We start from the raw sequence: 19,344 nt of genomic DNA on the forward strand, positions 1-19,344 counted from the left end.
AAACTCTCATAAATTGAGGTAACTGGAATACATCTCTTTTCCTTGAAACCTGAAAATACCTAACAAACAGCGAAATAAAACCTCAAACTTGGCCAGGCTGCTAGAAGGCTTTTGAAAAGCACTACTACTTTTTCAGGATTGAATAGCTTCAGAAGACAAACTGAAGAGAGAAAGGCAAAAGAGTAGGAAAATGGTTTGCCAAATAAAGCGAACATGAAAAGCCTAACCTAAATCTCTGAAAATCTCAACATAATAAAAGAAGCAAAAATTTCAAATCCTCACTGCCTAAAGGATAACATAATTGAAATTCCAGAGATTCACATGCTAATAATGTCTACTTTTTTGTGCTATCCATAATTTAATAATGAACTGCAGACGGTTTCATGTAGGCACTGCAAAGAAATGTTCTTTTGAAAGTAAGTAAGAGCAGATACATCTCAAGGTCCGAATTTACAGTAGGAAAACATGGCTGCCTTAATTTGCTTAAAATCACACTGGTCACTAAATAAAAAAAATAATAACCACAAAATATGACCCCCAAGCCCCAAAAATACTGCAATCCTGATGCTTCTCTGGAGGCCAAAGGTTAAACTATGTCAATATGTGAAGGAAAAGTTAAATCTACAAGACAGATAATTTCAGTTTGTTTCAAATATAAGAATAACTTTTTAAATATAGTGATATAGATATTCCTAGAAAGAATCACACAATGATGGGTTAACTATTGTATTAATGGTCAGTGTTTTCTTTTTTTTTTTTTTATAAAGATTTTATTCATTTATTTGAGAGAGAATGAGATAGAGAGAGCACGAGAGGGGGGAGGGTCAGCGGGAGAAGCAGACTCCCTGCCGAGCAGGGAGCCCGATGCGGGACTCGATCCCGGGACTCCAGGATCATGACCTGAGCTGAAGGCAGTCGCTTAACCGACTGAGCCACCCAGGCGCCCAATGGTCAGTGTTTTCAATGGAAGAAATTTCAATGTACTCTAGATACACAGGAAGATGCTTTTGGTTAAAGTAATGGATTTATAAGCTCATGAAGAGTAAAATTAAATTTCTCTTAAAGTCAATCAAGTAAATGATTAAGTTAAAAAACTGATAACCAATAAGAGTTAAGTGTCCTGGTTCCAAATTTGCCCAAAGTATTACACAGGTAAGAGAAACCCTTTTTCCCCACCCCTGATATTTCCTTCCATATGGAGGCAACTCCAGTAATATTCCAGATCCTTCTCCAACCATTCATTTCTCCCTCCCAAGAAGAAGGAACGGCTTAACGTGACTGGCAGGCTTAGAAGGAGAAACTGGGCAGGCACCTGTCTCTCTCCCTTCTCTTGAGAAGTAATGGCTCAGGAGACACCATTTGTTCTTTCTCTGGCCGTAAGCTACTTTGGAGGGGCAAGCATCTCCTGAGGAAGCCTCTGGAGGTCCAGCGCTACCTGGGACTGGGTTTATAAATCTAGAGAATTCCAAGTTCAGTGTCGGAAAGCTCATCTGCCCACCAGTTCTCTAAAATCAGTTTTCTCAGTAATAAAGGTAATATTTTGATCTCCCACCTGTCTTCACCTTATTTCTCAACTGACTCACAGCTAGTTGGAAAAGAGAAGGGAAAACGGCATTCTGAAAGCTGAGATGTTTCAGAACAATCTGGATCCTAAAAGACACAGGAAAAGAAGTAAAGTAAAACTGGAAAATGGGGGTTAGTTAAAAACCAGCATGCACGTGTTCATTTACCCAAGAGGGAAAGCGGTGCAGGGGCGGGGTGGGCGGTTTGCCACATGCCGGCTTCTTGGCCGAGTCACAGGGTTCCTGGTCTTCGGAGCATGGGGATTCCAGGGAGTCATAGGAAAACAATCCGTCATCACAACTGGTGTCCATATTCTCTAAAATTTCTGTACTGTTGTCATCAACTAGATCAAGGTCCGTTTCCTGAGGTCTGAGTGGGCGTATCATGCTTATGGCATTTCTGTTTGTACCAAACATCCTATCGGAACTTAACTGTGGCTGGCTTAAGTGCCTTTTGGCTAGTGCCACACTTATGCTGAACACATTAGGAATCCTTAACTTTGGGGGCGGGAGGTTTGATGAAGGCACTAATTGTGTACCTTTTCCAGGGAGCAAATTAGGATGCTTGGGAGTCAAAGCTGGAGTCAAAATAGGGCTGGGGGTGTTGGCCTCACTCGACGACGATGAATAATCCAGTCTCTGAGACTGAAATTTTTTATTCAGTTCATCTGACGAACTATCGTGCTCGTTTTTACTTGATTCCGAATTTCCCTTTATGAGAGGACAATTCTGAGCTTTCCACTGTGCCTCCTGTTGCCAAGAATACAGCTTCTTGTGTTCTGGTCTCTTTCTGCCAAAAGTCTCTTCTTCGAATATAGAACTGCTGTCATCAGATGCTGTCAGGTACGCCTCGCTGCCCATTCTGCTACACTGGACCCCTTCCTCTGACGTGTGACTGGAAAGAGTGGACGTGTACCTGCAATTGGATCTTCCTTTGCTCCCGTCCTCCTCATCAGAGCTCCAGTCACTCCCTGGAGCCCCAGAATTCTGGGATGTACCACCATCTGTTGCAAAGCTCGTTCTTGTTTTCCGATTCTGTTCCAGGACACAAGGGGTTTGATGCAACGTTCTCTGACCCAGGTTGTTTTCTTGAATTTGGTTCTCGCCCGACTTTTCTGGAATTTCCATTTCTAGAAAAGTATACATCATATTGGCACGTTGCCTTTGATAATGTAATCTTTCTGTACATTTAGCTTTATGAAACTACATTGTAAAAACTGGAATTTTCATATGACTAAAGTTAATTTACATTATCCCTTTTTAGTTGTATGTCTTGTTTAAACCCAACTTTGAAAACTGTAAGCTTTAAGATAAAATAGGAGCCCTAGCACTTCAATAGAAGAGTATCAAAATTAAACTGCTTTTTACAAAGAAACATGTTGGGGGGAAAAGGCAACTCTATCAAAGAAAGCAACCATCAAAGGACACCACTAATTCTATTTTAAAGCAAAGCAAAGGACAGCCCTCTTTCAACTAAATTTCAAAATTATCATAAGAAAATTTAAACATAATAAATATAAAGTTATAGTCTAAAAAAAAAAAACAACCTTTGTTCCCAAGCTTCAATACATGAAATATGCAAAGCCACGAAGAAACATAAACACAGAAAAGCTTTCCTGCCTCTACTTGGCTTATTCATATCTCCAAGTGTGTTTTATAACAAGAATAATGCTCTTTAACAATGTCTTTCGATGAGGCTTACTTTTGTTTTGAATATAATTAATAGAATGAACCACTGGCTTCATAAACAGCGAACTAAACATTTGTACAATTTATAAAGAGTACAAGAGGAACTTTTAAAACATATATTTAACCTTCATAACAAGGAACTAGAGGCTGAACAAATAAGCTCGATGATTTGGTATCAGGCAATTTGTTAAATTTGCAAGTGAGCAAGAGCTTCGGGATGGGCAACCTTGGCTGTACCAAGCTATACTCAACTGACTATTAGAAAGTGGAAGGGAAATCCAAATGACTTCTCAAAAAAGAAAAAAAAATTGCAAGCAACAGCATAAAAGCAAGTAGCAAAGGAGAATTCTGATTGGAAAAACATTATGCAGTTTTCAGGATTTCATAACCAAGTACAGAGACAGCTTTTAGGGCTATAGTTTTTCTCCTTTGGAGGAAGGAAGCGGGAGCTGAAAACAGAGACAATGTCAATTCAAGCCTTTCTAAAATATCTGGGCAAAGTCACACTACATGTGGCAAAGCCAGCAGCTGAACAACAGAGCAAAATTTAAAGGGGCTTTATGAATAAAAGAATGGTGGAAATCTGCACACAGGTCCAGGACTTAAACATCTATGCAAATCTTTTCCTCTTTGAAGCAAAACGGGAAAGGGAAAATCAAAGCAAATATTTTCCTCTTTGAAGCAAAACGGGAAAGGGAAAATCAAAGCACTTACTAAATTGTCCCCTGGTGTTCTTTTTCTTTATAAGTTCGCTACGCCATATTTAACTTCATATTTGCTATCAGGTAATTTTTAAATATTTTAAGTAAATAATAGAAAGTTCATAGTTCTAATGTGAAACTCAGCTAAAACAAGTACCTTGTAGGTACAACCGTGAACTTTTTAATTTTAAATATCACTGCTACCTACCGCAGGAAAAAGTATCAAGAGGGGAAAATCAGTCCTTTCTATGTATCCTTGTCAAAGACTCCCCCAAACACACAAGATAACTAGCTATACAAATTAAAGGCTGGATTGCTCTTTAAAAATATTTTCATAAAACATCAACTTGTCAAGAAAAAAAACAAGGAAAATTAAGCTATATTTGGATGAATCTTAGTAAATTATTTTTCCTTTTTAAAAGCCGTCAAAGTAAATTCCTGTAGTCCATAAATACCTTCTATGTCTTTTTCCTCAATGAACTCGGGTTCTTTAGATGATATCTTGCTCATTTCCTCAGATTTTACTACTTGAGGAGGACTCCTTGCTCGGGATAAAAAGCACCCAAAGGTCAAACTACTTAGGCGCTGGCCTTCCAAAAGCTTTGGTGTGGAAACAGTGGATGACTTCTTCCCCTGAACCTCTGCAAGATCATTAATCAAAATCAAGATCTGAATTTTTTATGACAGTTTATTAAACACAGAACCAAAGCATGTAAAAATCTGGACAAATCACTCTTTATGCCAGAAAAAAGCCTGAATTATTTATGTCTAGTAATATGGACCCCTCAATGTCTAGCATTACATACTAATGTTTAAATCTGTTTATATATTTTGAATGTTCTAAATATTTTTTAACTGTAGAGAGAATATCTAATCCCTTTAAAAGTAGTGCTTAAACAAAAACAAAACCACAAACAAATAAAACACAGATTATAGACAAGGAGAGGGTTATAGCTTCTTGAAAAATCGTGGTACTGGTAAATAGCAGTCAAGAACTGGTAAAATTTGAATGGGCAGTAATGCTACTAATGGTGAGGGAAGAGGGACTGAGGTCCTGGTTGCCAAGACAACCAAAGGAAATTCAGATTATCACTGGGGCAAATATCACATGATCACTGTAATAACTTTTGCTATCTTAGTTTTCAATTTGCTTCTCCCAAAAGAGCAGATGAAGGGGCTTGATCTACAATGTCCACAATATGGAGGGCCTTCATCACTTCTTTAGAAGAAAAAAAAGGGGAGGGGACAGTTTCTAGATAGAGAATTTAGATAGCTCAAGGAGTGATTAATCATGGGTTTAATCCATCCTCTAGGAGTTGTAACAACCCTGCTTGCAAGATTAAAAGCATGGAGAGGGGTGCCTGGGTGGTGCAGTCGTGTAAGTGTCCAACTCTTATTTTGGCTCAGGTCATGATCTGAGTCCTGGGATCGAGTCCCACATCAGGCAGACTTAAGATTCTCTCCCCTCTCCCTTTGCCCCCCCACCACACTCTATTTCTTTCTCTAAAATAAATAAATAAAATCTTTAAAAGCATAGAGATCCTAGTGATAGTAAGAAAAGTTTCCCCCCCAAATTAAATTCTTAATTAACTCTGGAAGAACACCAAAGGGGTAAATTAAATAGCAGCTGATAACTGAGTAAAGCCTAAGAAAAATATCTTTATATAGTGTATTCCTTTAGGTGTATCTTTTATTATTTTCATGTTGATTATCTCTCACAGAACTAATCCACAGTATTTTAATAACCATAGATATGCATATACATTTTTAAAGTACTATATTATATCTACATACTTGTATCTATTCTTCTCTGGTCCAAGTCTAGGCTCCAGGGATTTGTACCGCTTAGTCTACAAGACCTAACAGACTGCCAATGAAGACTAGAATTGCAAGTTAAGAAGAGCAAATAAAATAACAGCCTTTTGAGAGCTGGGCTTAGTACATTCAATCTATGTCAGTGATTCCATATGTAAATATGGAATTCTAGATCAACTATGTGGATACCAATTTTCCATCATATAGTTGGAGGAAGCATGTGATATAAGAACTACATATGTTGGTCTTCATCCATGGTTCCGGGCACACAGCTCCTAAAACCCTTGGAATTTCCTAAGTGGTAAGAGCGATAAAAGTATCTTTTGTTTTCATAACAAGCCCTTTCAACCACATCTGATTTTATGTTGATGAGGTGATTTTTGGAAAGCCCCTAGACAGCCTCAGGATGGGGGCTGGTTGCCAGGGGAACCAACCATGTGATCAGAGGACTGGAACTTTCAGCCTCATCCTCCACCCTCCTACCTCTGACCTCAGGGGAGGGGAGAGTTCAAAACTGACTTAATCACCAATGGCTAATGATTTAGTCAGTCAAGCCTACATAATGAAGTCTTCATAAAAACCCAAAAGGATGGGCTTCCAGGTCGGTGAATGTGGGGAGGTGCTGGGAGGGTGGTGTGCTTGGAGAGAGCATGGAAGCTCTGCGCCCCTTCTCCATACCTTGCCCTCTGCATCTCTTCCATCTTGTCTGTGCCTGAGTTATATCCTTTGTAATAAACCAGAAGTATAGTAAGTAAACTGCCCGAGTTCTGTGAGCTGCTCTAGCAAATTATCAAACCTAGGGCGGGTCATGGGAACCTCTGATTTATAGCCAGTGGGCCAGAAGCAGGGTTGAGAACGGATACTTACAATTGTGTTTGAAGTGGTGTATGAAGTGGTGGTGCGGGGGGTAGTTTTGTGGGATCAAGCCTGTAACCTGTGAGATCTGACGCTAACTTCAAGTAGATAATGTCAGAATTGAGTTAAATTTGAAGGACAACCAGTCGGAATCCCCTGGGAATTGGAGAATTGCTTTGTGTGTAAAAAACTTGCATACATCTGGTGTCAGAAGTATTGAGGGAAAAGGAAAACAGGAGCTTTTTTCTTTACAACATGATGGCAGTAAGTATGAACATGCAGTAGACAAAATGCTTTCATATGTCTTACAATCAACAAACTCCCATGAAACCAGGAAGGCACAACTACCATTATCATTTTACTGATGTAAAAGAAAAAAATCTGGCAACATAACAGTTATTAAGTCATACACCATTAAGGTTGACTCCAAAGTCCATGCACTTGCTTCGGTGCCAGCATTTTTCTAGTGCATTCTGGGAACCCCCAGGGCTTTGTGGAAATGTCACAGTGGGTGTAAGAAGAGGCACAGGTAAAGCTGAGTCTGCAGGACTCTAGGCCCCTCACCCAACACTGCTTCCACCTGTTTTATCTCTTGAGAGTCTACAGAAAAAAATACTGGTTTAAAAGGAGTCCTGTTGCTAAATAAGTTTGAAAACCACTTTAGCAGGCCAGGATCTAATAACCCTGCGGATTCATCTTGTCCTCGGCTCAATGTGCACTTGAGAGGTGCTCACCAGAACAATATATTAAGTAAATCTCTATCTCTAACTCTACCACCCATCTTGAAGCTTTGATGCTGAAAAGAAAGAAAGAACCCTAAGCATTGGAAAATGCAGAGTTTATTATTCATATTATAAAATTCTGCTGAAAATATTCAGGCTGTAAGAATTTCACTCACTATTGATCACCACAGTACAAGTGAAAATAGAAAATAACTGATTTTTGAAAGCAAACATACCTGAAATTAAACATTGAAATTAGTATTACCCCTTTTGAGTTATTTGCAATTGTCTAGCTATGCTGTCTAATATGGAAATGTGGCTATTTAAATTAAAATCCATTTAAATTAAATAAAACGTAAAATTCAGTTCCTTGGTTGTGCTAGGCATATTTTAAGTGTTCAACAGTAAAATTCCATATAGCCCAGTAAGCCCAATTAAGCTATCTTAGTCAAAATACTCATACCTTGTAGTTTTGACTGTATTGTTCTTATCTCTTCTGTTTGGTTTTGGTTGATCAAACGAAGATTCTGATTTTCTAATTCCAGCTGAAAGGACATAATGGTATCCTTTTATACAGGAATAACATTTCTAAAATGTACTAGTAAATTATATTATTTTAAAATGTTAATACCTAATTACATGTAGGCAAAATACAAAAGAAATGATGAGCAAATATCAGATGAATTTATCAGTGTAACTATCAACCTAGATAATTACGGCTTTGATATTTATTTTTGCCAGACTGAGAGTTTCAAATATTTTCACCCCAAGGCATTTTCATGCCTTTTCCACTGTAAAATTATTTTAAACCAAATTATTTCAGCATTTAATCTGCCATATAAACCAATGTGTACTTCTCAAGATACGGAACACATTAATTTTATGATATACACATATGTTCTATAATTATTTAAAATTAACTAATTAGAACTAAAATCAACTACCCAGAATGAGGCTACTTATACTGTTTACTAGGAGTCTATCAATATTTTTAATTTTAGAAATACATTGGACATAAAAATGAAAGCTACCTATCTCATGTTTACCAAAAGACAGCAGCACCACCAACTGATCAGAATTTTGTTTCATTCAAAATGATCAGATACTCTGATGACTTATCTATTCAAAGGAAGTAAAAGGTAAAGAAAAGGCAAAATATAGCGATAAATACCTCATTTAATTTAAGTGTTACCCATTCTTTGATCTTAGCTGCTTTCTCTTCTATTATTTTAGCTTCTTGTATCCTGATTTGTTTCTGAAATAACATTAGCAGTGTGTTTAGTTCAAACATAGGCTCACTGGTCTGGAAATGTTACATCATAAATATAAAGGACAAATCCACTTAAAACCTGTTTCCAAGTTAATATATCTACCTTCAAATCATCAAATAGAGTAAAAAATGAAAGCCATTGTCCAGCAGATATAATAATAAACCACAAAGGCATATGCAATATTACTAGTTTTAACTGTTAATTCTCTTTCTCTGAAAGATCATATACTGAAATCCAACTGAATTTATCAACAAAATAAATGATTTCTGGAAATGATGCAGGGTTTATAACAGTAGAAGAGGGGTCAACCAGGTCAGGGAGAGGAGAATCAGAATCTCTTCTGGAGCATGGTTTGTTTTCCGATTAAACACAAGTTTCTATTTTTCATATATCTTATTTTATTTTTACATGCAAGTTTTTAAAGATCCAGAAAAATGAAATAAAAAACTCTAGCTTGGGGCGCCTGGGTGGCTCAGTTGGTTAAGCGACTGCCTTCGGCTCAGGTCATGATCCTGGAGTCCGGGGATTGAGTCCCACATCGGGCTCCCTGCTCGGCAGGGAGTCTGCTTCTCCTTCTGACCCTAACCCCTCTCATGTGCTCTCTCTCGTTCTCTCTCTCTCAAATAAATAAATAAATAAAATCTTTTAAAAACAAAACAAAACAAAAAAAACTCTAGCTCACATTTACCAACCTTAAAATCTGGCTATGCTCACAAAACTATGAGAATGTGACTGTCATATAAATCACAGTGGGTGGGGGCTGGGGGGTGGTAAAAAGTTGGAAATCACTGACCTACAGAAATACTGATCCGCAGAGAAATGGAAAAAAATGCTGAAGATAAAAAACAACTTAGCATATTTAATAATTTCATAGTGGTCATATTTAAATGATGCTAAATGATGACTTAAGCAAATGACCTTAATGCAATTTTTTTCCTAATAAAATTTTAAAACAAACTAAAAACTATACTCGATCTCGGTGAAGTGGTTTAAAAACAGTGTACACATTTTTAAACAGAAGGATTCACATCAAACATACCTTTAAAACACAATGTTCCATAAATATTTCCAACACCCTAAAAATCTAAAGCAAAGATCTATTTCAAACATTTTACAGACAGAAATGCTTGCTGATAACCAAGTGTTTTCAAGTTGAATACTAAATTCAAACCCTAAAAAGTCTGAGCATTAAGGAGCACAGTCTCTTCCAAAAAATGTTAGATATGGCCTTGGAATAACCCAGACTTAAAGAGAATGCCATTTTATTTGTACTTTTCACCAATAAATGTGATTAGACTCCATGAGTTGACCAAATAAGTGAGATTTCTGACCCACATTTAGAAGTGTAGGCTCCCTCTCTTTAACCTTTGTGATTATGCATAAATAAATGCATGTCTTTAGACTGTGATGATAAAATTCTTCCAAACCTGTTCTTCAAGCTGCAGTTCCAAGTTTTGAATGATGTCATCTTTTTCTTGTATTAGGGTCTCTAGATCTTGACACTTTTTATACAGCCTTGTCTCTGATTCACTGGTTTGAATATTAGCTGCTTTTAATTTCTCTTCCATAACTTGTACCTAAATTCAGAGGTTAGAAAATTAATATTAGGTATGTAATTAATTTATCATAGTATTAAATTTAGCATTTTACTTTAACATTAAATAGATTCCTAAAAGGTATCATCATAAAAACAAAATATGAACAGCATGTTTTAACAATGTAACAATTATAAAGTCTGAAGACTAATGTATTAACAATTATAAAGTCTGGAGACTATTTTGCCAAGTGGTGTTTACCTTTGAGGTACATAATGTATGGTGATTAACATAACATAATAATAAAAAAAAATTCTGAGATAAAAAAAGAGCATCACATGCTAAAAAAAAAAGAGATTCTCAGAATTTTGCTATCATATAAAGTAATGCACATGTTTACTAGAACAATGATATGTGAAGTATTTCATGTGAGTATAGAATCAGAAAGTTTGCAGCCCTCATTTTTTCATATTTTAAATGAAGTAGGAATATAAAGTAAAGGTGAGTAGTGAGAAAAGATCAGATTGGATGACCTGGTATAACAGCACATTTTGGAAAAAAAAATTGAACTTAGGTGAAAAACAAACACATACACAATGGAAAGGAAAAGGAAAACAAAAGTTTTAAGGCCCAAAATGACGGAATCACAAAAAATAAAAAACTATGAGAATCAAGATATAGGTAGGAGAGTATGTTCAGTGAGGGTTTATTGATTCATTCATTTAGCAAACATTCAGTGAATAGTCGCCAAATGCCAGGCCCTGGGAATCAGTGAATAAAACGGACCCAAAATCTCATAGAAATTACATTTTAGTGGGTAAGAGAGATCACAAATATAAGAAAGATGTAAAAATCATACAGTACGCTACACAAGGAGATAAAGGCAATGGGAAAAAGTAGAGCAAGATAAAAGATACTGGTATGTGACCTGGGGTTGAGTGATGCTTTAATTTTAATATGTAAGATACACTGGCTCTGCTTGGATCTTTTGCAAAACACATCTAGGCATATGAAGGAATGTGTGAGATGTTAATGATAAGAAAGAAAGAAAATAAAGTACTGGGCATTGTATATTAAGACTTCCATTCCATATACTCCATATACTCCAAATGGGTAAGAATGTAATTTTTGTAACGTTTTAGATTGTAGGGGGCAAAGAAGAAAAATATGCAAATGCATTTGAGAAATTAACAATGATAATTAAGATGAAAAATGTTAAACTGTTAAAAACACCTCTGAAATATCATGATGAATCCACTTAAAGTTCAAAATACTTGACTAATGAGGGTTTCTGGAAGGAGGGTGTTAAGGTTAGTTTGGTTTTGTTTTTTTAAACATGAATATAAGGTGTCATCTGTGGGTTCACCGGAGAAATGTAAATTCAACTCAGATGCCAAAGTGTCCTACCGAAATACCACATAAATGTCTGAAAACTATAAAAATAAAAGTAGATTTTAAAAGTAGGAGAAAAATCCTGCATTCCATTATCCAAATGATAATTTTAAGTTATCTTACAATTTATATTTTTTAACATAATATAGTGGGTTTTCTGCAGGAATGGCAGACCAAGAAGTCAAGGACAAAGGTCTCCATCAGAAATACTACCATGAAAAATAGCCAGAGGAGGACAGAGGGCTGGACAATAAATACCAAGGATCATTCTTAAGATGGCTCAGCCAGTTCCACACAGGACATTCTATAGCTGTGGAAGCAGAGAAAGAAGGGCAGAGACCAAGTTCAAAATGGTAGTTCTTCAGGGACAGAGTAACAGATGACAGACCTGTAGGGGAGCAGACTGTGCCACTCCAAAATATGCCACTTCGGCATACTGATTATTCTGAATTTAAGTTACCTAAGAAACAGCTGGTGTAAGAACACTCTGACCCTCTTTTGTTCCCCTGAAAACTGGAAATAAATCCCCCTCCTGTACCAGGAAGGAAGAAGGCATCCTTATCACCAGAGATAGGAAATTTAGGGCTGAGAAGGCTATATAAACAAACCTTGTTACTTCTTCACTAATTTACTACCCCAAGCCCAAACCCCTTTGTCTTGTCAATTCTTCACAAATGTATTGTTTTTTTGTCTAAACGGTATAAAAGTTGCTGCTGTCTGAAAGGTCAAAAGTTGCTGTTGTCTAAAAGGCATAAAAGTTGCTGCTGAGCCAGCCAGGTGCCCCTGATTTGGGAGTACTCTTATCCCCTTAAAAATATATTCCATTTAGGGGCACCTGGGTGGCTCAGTCGTTAAGCGTCTGCCTTTGGCTCAGGTCATGATCTCAGGGTCCTGGGATCGAGCCCCACATCGAGCCCCGCGTCAGGCTCCCTGCTCAGCGGGAAGCCTGCTTCTCCCTCTCCCACTCCCCCTGCTGTGTTCCCTCTCTCACTGCGTTTCTCTCTGTCAAATAAATAAATAAAATCTTTAAATATATATATATATATATATATATATTCCATTTAAAAGGTATTCTCATTTTATGAATGGGTGCTACAGTCAGAGCTCCTTAGATGCATCTTTGCCATATACAACTATTTAATTTGACCATTACTTTTAGCTAAACAAAACTTCCCCAAGCAAGAAAAATACTGGCAAAAATGGCAAAATCTCTTAGGAAGAGAGATCACAAAGTAGTGACGGGCAATCTATTTGCCAATTGGTCCTGTTAGGGCCAAGTTCCACAGGATCCACCAGCCTTCCTTCATAATTTGTATGAATAATAGGTCTACAGAAAAGATAAGAAGCCTACAGAAACACCAAGCAGCCTTTAAAAATATCTCACTACAAGTACACAGAAAACAGCCCAGTTCTTTCTCCTGTCATTTAACCTGAACCATATAAGAATTTCAGCTACTCAGAGACTGACCAATAACAAACACCTACGAATTCAAATTGCTCGTTAAAGAAACCCTTGCGATTACCTATATATGGACATCCTCTGGTGAAGAATGCTTTGCACTTTTAGGTTACCTTTCTCCTTTTCTTCTAGGAGAGCCTCTGGTTGCATCCATGAACCTCAATCATTTCCCCAAAACCTTTATTGCTTCTGAGGTCCCTAAGCTATTCTGTAGTAAAGGATTAACTCAGCAGACTTGGGGTGCTCAAACCCTGCACATTCCAAAAAAAGAACTGGCATTTGCCTAGCTCCTGGAAAAAAATAACCTCTGAGCCCTTGTCATATCCTGCCTGATAAGACTCTATATACTTGAGATATTAGGCCACACCAGATAGTTAATGCCAATAATATGATTTATGGTGAATGCCTCTCTCTCTTTTTTTTTTTTTCCATTCACCTAGGGTCCTGAGCCACACTGTATCAGTTTGACCTGTGCAAGGCTGGAGACTGAGTAGCTAAGGTCAGTCACAATGCATTCCATGCCTACAAAACTGACACCAACACCCCAACCCCCTGCCAATAAAAATTCTGGACACCAAGGCTCAGGGGAACTTCCCTAGTCAGCAATACTTTGTATGTTGTCACATATTGTTGATGGGAGAATTAAGTGCATCCCTGTGTAACTCCAGTGCAAGAGGACAACTAGAAGCTCATACCTGGTTTCTCCTGGACTCTGCTCCATGTGCATTTTTCCTTTGCTGATTTTAATCTGTAACCTTTCACTGTAATAAACCATAACCGTGAGTATAACCGCTTTTCTGAGTTCTGAGTCCTTCTGGGGAATCATCAAACCTTGAGGGTAGTAGTCTTGGGGACTCTGACACAACTCCCAATGCTGTTTTCCATTTTCCTGCCCACACTATTCCTATTTTTAACCTCATCTCTCACTACTCCACTACAGGAGTGGGGGATGTTTTCAAGGGGGGGCTGTTTGAAAGTTTCTATTTCCCTATATATGTTGCAATGGCATGCCAAAAATACCTGATCATTCCAAAATAGAATGAAGAAAGGAATTATAAGGATATTCAAAATACCCTTTTGAATCCCAGACCATTTACCAGTTATTGGGCTCCTTGCTCAGCGGGGAGCTTGCTTCTCCCTCTCCCTTTGCCCCTCCCCCTGCTTGTGTTCCCTCTCTTGTTGTCTCTCTGTCAAATAAATGAATAAAATCTTTGAAAAAAAAATACTAAAATAAAATTTACTGCAAATTAATTAATTATTCTATCACATCTTAAACACAATTATTTTGGAAATAGTGCTCCAGAATTTATGCAGTAAGGCCAGAAGCATTCTCACTGAAGGTGAAAAGGAATTGCACTGGATAAAGTATGTTTCCATGTAATGAAGTAAATCATTAGAAGGTTCTGGATAATAGCATGACTGAGTAGTTGTCACTTACTAAGAACCACAAGTGACTTGGAATCTAAGTACCAACTTCACAGAGATGGCAGATTAGTCCACATATTAGAATGGTCAGAGAGAACTTTAAAATCCTACCAAGTCTGCATCAAACACAGGCAAGAGATTGAGACTAGAAGGACAGGATGAAAACACAAATTTCTATAGGGGAAATTATTGTACCCCTTTTTCGTTAGCATAAATTAAAGATTTTATTTATTTGTCAGAGAGAGAGAGAGAGAGAGTGGACAAGCAGTGGGAGTGGTAGGGAGAGGGAGAAGCAGGCTCCCTGCTGAGCAAGGAGCCTTATGCGGGACTCGATTCCAGGACCCTAGGATCATGACCTGAGCCAAGGCAGATGCTTAACCGACTGAGCCACCCAGTGTCCCTGGTTAGCATAAATTAATGTAATAGATTGGAATATACACCTAATCATATACTTAAGAATGAATCCTGTGTATCAGTATCTCCCACATGTGCAATTTGCTGCTTTTCTCACAGGAATACTCATAAGTAATACGGGATTGATGTGCATGTACTGCTTTCCAAACTTAGAAGAACTACAATAAAAATGTACTACAGTATAATGATTGCCAAGATTTCTCTGGAAAAATGTATGATTTCTTTTCTACAGCCAACTTATTTAATGGTTGTACAGGTAAGATAATGCCGCTCATTAAAAACAAGGGGAAAAATGAAGAAAGTTAAAGTGCAGAGTTGAGTTAGTTTCAGCTGACTACTGCTTTTAGTGGTGAAATGTTCCTTTTTGGTTAATATAAATACAGTCTGGTATTAGGATATGACTCAATGACAAAGGACATGCTGAATTTAAACAACATAAACAGCAGATAGGGCACAGTCCCATGGAAACTGTTAAAGATAGCAAAGGATGTGGTTACTCTATGTTAATAACAGTTACTTAGTCATATGAAGGCCAAAAGAAGGTAATATAATTGGTACATGAGAATTCATTTGCTCTCTTTATATTTCCTGTAAACTTAGAATCATTATGTACGTAATACGGTGAATAATATGTAATGTATATAATGTATAATATATAATGTATAATATGTATAATGCACAATAATATGATATATAATGTAATATAATGTATCATTATGTAAGGAAAAGAAATCCCTTCTGAAGCATAACCAAATAGGCACTGAATAAATTTAAAGTGTTGTGACAAAAACAAATATCTACCGATTTGCTAAATTACATAGAAATTTGGGGAGATTTGTAATTCTCACTCACTCTTTATGGGAGGAGGGTTTGATTTAAGGTCATTTAGCCAATCATGGTATCTTTTTGTTTTAAAATGTAGCACACAGAATTAAATAACTTTACACCTGATATCCTCAAAGAACAACCTCAAATAAGAAATTCTTCCCGTTAGCTTATCAAGATCAGTGGTAGGACCCTAATGGCTACAAATGGTCATGGCTTGCTTCCCTTGAACTGGAAATGTGGATTTTTTTTTTCTCTTAAGATCTAGTGAATCACAGAAGAAAACCCTGAAAATCACAAATAGGAAACACATACTAATTTAATTTTCAGAGCTAAACATACGCTGCACATATAAAGAATTTTAATTTAAGAAAAGGCAAAACAGGGCGCCTGGGTGGCTCAGTCGTTAAGCGTCTGCCTTTGGCTCAGGTCATGATCCCAGGGTCCTGGGATCGAGTCCCACATCGGGCTCCCTGCTCGGCGGGAAGCCTGCTTCTCCCTCTCCCACTCCCCCTGCTTGTGTTCCTGCTCTCGCTATCTCTCTGTCAAATAAATAAATAAAATCTTTAAAAAAAAAAAAAAAAGAAAAGGCAAAACAAAACCATCCTTAGTTTCTTCCTTTTTTTCCTATACTATGAGGCATTAAAGGTAAGAAAGAAAGGGAAAGGAAAGATGGGGAAGAACAGAGAGAGAGATAACCATGGGTAGAGGTAAAGAGAGATGTCACCAGGGAAGGCCAAAGTCAGAAAGGGAAAGATAAAGAGAGAGATAAGAGAGAAAGGTAGACAAACTGCTGAATGTGTGCTGCTAGGTATGGGACTAAACAGGGACATACATACAGAGCCCACAATAGATAAAAATGAAGACATTTAGAATATAATGGCAAAGAGGGACATAAACATGGGAGTCTTTCTTTACCATTACTACTCGAACTTCTACCATTACTACTCGAGGTTTTAAAGAATTACTGGTGTGATGATGGTACTATAGTTATGATTTTTAAATCTTTATTTTCAGATTAGTTGCTGAAATACTCACGGGTGAAATGATACGATGTCTAGAATCTGTTTCAAAATAACCTGGTGTGGGGGTGGAGAAGAATAAAGTGGATGGAGGTATTGATTAGCCTTGAATTGACTAATTGTTAAAGCTGATGATGGGGGTTCATTATACTATTTTCTCTACTCTTGCACTGGTTGAAATATGGCATAATAAAATTTTAGGAATTTCTTTTAAGTATAATTAAGAAAATCAAGGATTTGGGGCGCCTGGGTGGCTCAGTTGTTAATCGTCTGCCTTCGGCTCAGGTCATGATCCCAGAGTCCAGGATCTAGCCCCGCATCGGGCTCCTTGCTCGGCGGGAAGACTTTTTCTCCCTCTCCCATTCCCCCTGCTTGTGTTCCCTCTCTTGCTGTCTCTCTCTCTCAAATAAATGAAATCTTAAAAAAAAAAAAAAAAGAAAGAAAGAAAGAAAATCAAGGATTAGGTTAGATTGGGTTTGTTTGGAAATTTATCAGGCAACTAAATCAATCTAATGTATAAGATTAAGTCTGTTAGGTGAAAACAAGATTTGGTAGTACTTAAGTTGAAGAGAAGAAACATGACAAATTTAGAGCAAGTATAGGAAATTTAATATACATTTCTTAGAAAAAAATGATAATTTTGAAAATCCTGGCTTGCCTGAACGTGACAAAGATCTTTTCATAAAATGTGAAGCTATGGATTGAGGATCTTTAGACAAACTTTGAGGCTGGTAGGCTCATCCAAAAACACTCATTTTAATGTTGGCAAGGCCCAGATTGAGTTAAGTGACTTATCAAAGCTTTGACTTTTCTCCCACATGCCTATTAATACTAAGTATAAGTTTTTGTATATAGTTTTCCTGATATAACTCTAAGCATTTTTCTATATTAGCATGTCTTTTGTAATAATTATTTTTAATGGTTGTTTAATATTTCATGGAATAAATATAGTTCAGTTATTCATTCTCTTATAATACGGCATTCATATTATTTCCAACTCTTTATTTCTATGAAAGACACTGCTTTGAACATATTTATATTTAAAAATCATTATGGTTAGAATTGCCATAAAAATCATATTTGATTTTTTCAGAAGATAAAACCTTCTAATGGAAGCATTTTCATCTTTTGGAAATCTGTTAAGGGCAAAATAAAGTTAGATTCTCCATTTTCTCTATGGATCCAGCTCACAGAATAGTCAAAGTGATAGGATGTAGAGAAAGGTTGAAGAGTATTTTGAGGATTGTTTTGGGCAAAACAAGGTTTATATTGGTAGAGAGAAAAGAAGATTTTTAAGATTTTATTTATTTGAGAGAGAGAGAGAGTGAACATGAGTGGGGGTAGGGGCAGAGGGAGAAGCAGACTCCTCGCCAAGTGCAGAGACCCTCCTGGGGCTTGATCTCAGAACCCCAAGATCATGACCTGAGCAGGTCAGACCTTTAACCAACTGAGCCATCCAGGCACCTGAGAAAAAAAATTTTTTTAACTAGAATTATACTCTACCTGTTGAAAAGCTTTTTCTGCTTGACGTTCAGCATCAATAACTTGTCTCTCAAGCTGCTGCATCTATAAAGTGAGGAAAAACAGAGAAAATATAAAAGTTCATATTTCACGTATGAAAACGACCGAAAATTCTTGCAATGCCATCAAATTCTTTAAGGATATTTTAAGTAGTTTAATGGGTATGAATTACATAAAATTTATCACATTAAAGGCTTTCAGTGCATATTTAAAAATTGATCAAATAACATACCAAAGGTTTCATACTTCTAGTACAGTGTAATATATACTACATGAGTACTCATCCATAGAATTTTCTTCATTGAACTATAAATTACTGGTCAACACATATTAAGAACAGTAAGACCTCAAATGTCATATTTAATTTGTTGATCAAAAAGTCACAATGATATCAGAAAGTGGGTATTCTCATAAGCTCCATAGCTGGTATGTTTAAACTCTGGGTAGTTTTTCTGGGAGAGGGAGAAGCAGGCTCCCCGCTGAGCAAGGAGCCCGATGCGGGGCTGGATGCGGGGCTGGATGCGGGGCTCGATGCAGGACCCTGGGATCAAGACCTGAGCCGAAGGCAGACACTTAACGACTGAGCCACCCAGGCGCCCATTAAAGCTCTGGGTAGTTTTAATTCTTATCATACATTGTAGTAAAGTACAGAAGAGATTCTGATTTAACACACACACACGTCCACAAATGCGTACAGCACAAAGAATCAAAAAAAATCTCGGTTTTTGTTTTGTTTTGTTTTTTAAGTTCTGTAGAGAAAAACGTTTGGAGATTTTTTTTTTTTTTTTTTTTACTTTTGAATAATATTTTAATGGGACTTCAATTTTTTGTTGCCCAAAAAGTTTGGAGATTTAAAGTAAAATACTAAAATGACGATTGTAAGTACAAAAAAGAAAAGCCTTAGAAAGGACCCGATGTAAATTACGTAAGAGATGTGTACCAGGTCCTGAATACACAATTGTGATGTAAACCTCAATTCTAAATTCTTTTTTCTGAGTGTTGAAATATGGTCAGCCCCCGAGCCGTCAGTCGCCTGATCTTTGCTCATTTTCAGTTTCATTGCTGGTTATTGTTCCACCGCCTCCACCTCACCTTATACTCAAGAGCATCCGCGGTCCCACCCCAACGACTGACAC

The 19,344-nt window shown here is 37.1% G+C and overlaps 1 protein-coding gene across 3 annotated transcripts in view; it reads right to left on the minus strand.

Annotated features, from left to right (window-relative positions):
• Positions 1–19,344, minus strand: part of PLEKHH2 (pleckstrin homology, MyTH4 and FERM domain containing H2) — a 106,447-nt gene that overhangs the window by 60,607 nt on the left and 26,496 nt on the right. For all 3 annotated transcript variants that reach the window (XR_010405723.1, XM_045885091.3, XM_064572553.1), the window contains exons 3-8: positions 18,191–18,253; positions 10,043–10,192; positions 8,516–8,599; positions 7,808–7,889; positions 4,408–4,593; positions 1,731–2,692 (exon numbers count right to left, since the gene is read on the minus strand). Coding sequence is in view for 2 of the 3 variants with exons in the window: in XM_045885091.3 (XP_045741047.1) it covers positions 1,731–2,692; positions 4,408–4,593; positions 7,808–7,889; positions 8,516–8,599; positions 10,043–10,192; positions 18,191–18,253 (1,527 nt within the window). In the remaining variant the exon portion in view is untranslated. The remainder of the gene's footprint in view (positions 1–1,730; positions 2,693–4,407; positions 4,594–7,807; positions 7,890–8,515; positions 8,600–10,042; positions 10,193–18,190; positions 18,254–19,344) is intronic.

This window comes from Mirounga angustirostris, unplaced genomic scaffold (genome assembly GCF_029215605.1).
Source record: "Mirounga angustirostris isolate CCGP_5_RB_7025 unplaced genomic scaffold, mMirAng1.0.hap1 SCAF_10, whole genome shotgun sequence".
Classification (NCBI taxonomy): Eukaryota; Metazoa; Chordata; class Mammalia; order Carnivora; family Phocidae; genus Mirounga; species Mirounga angustirostris.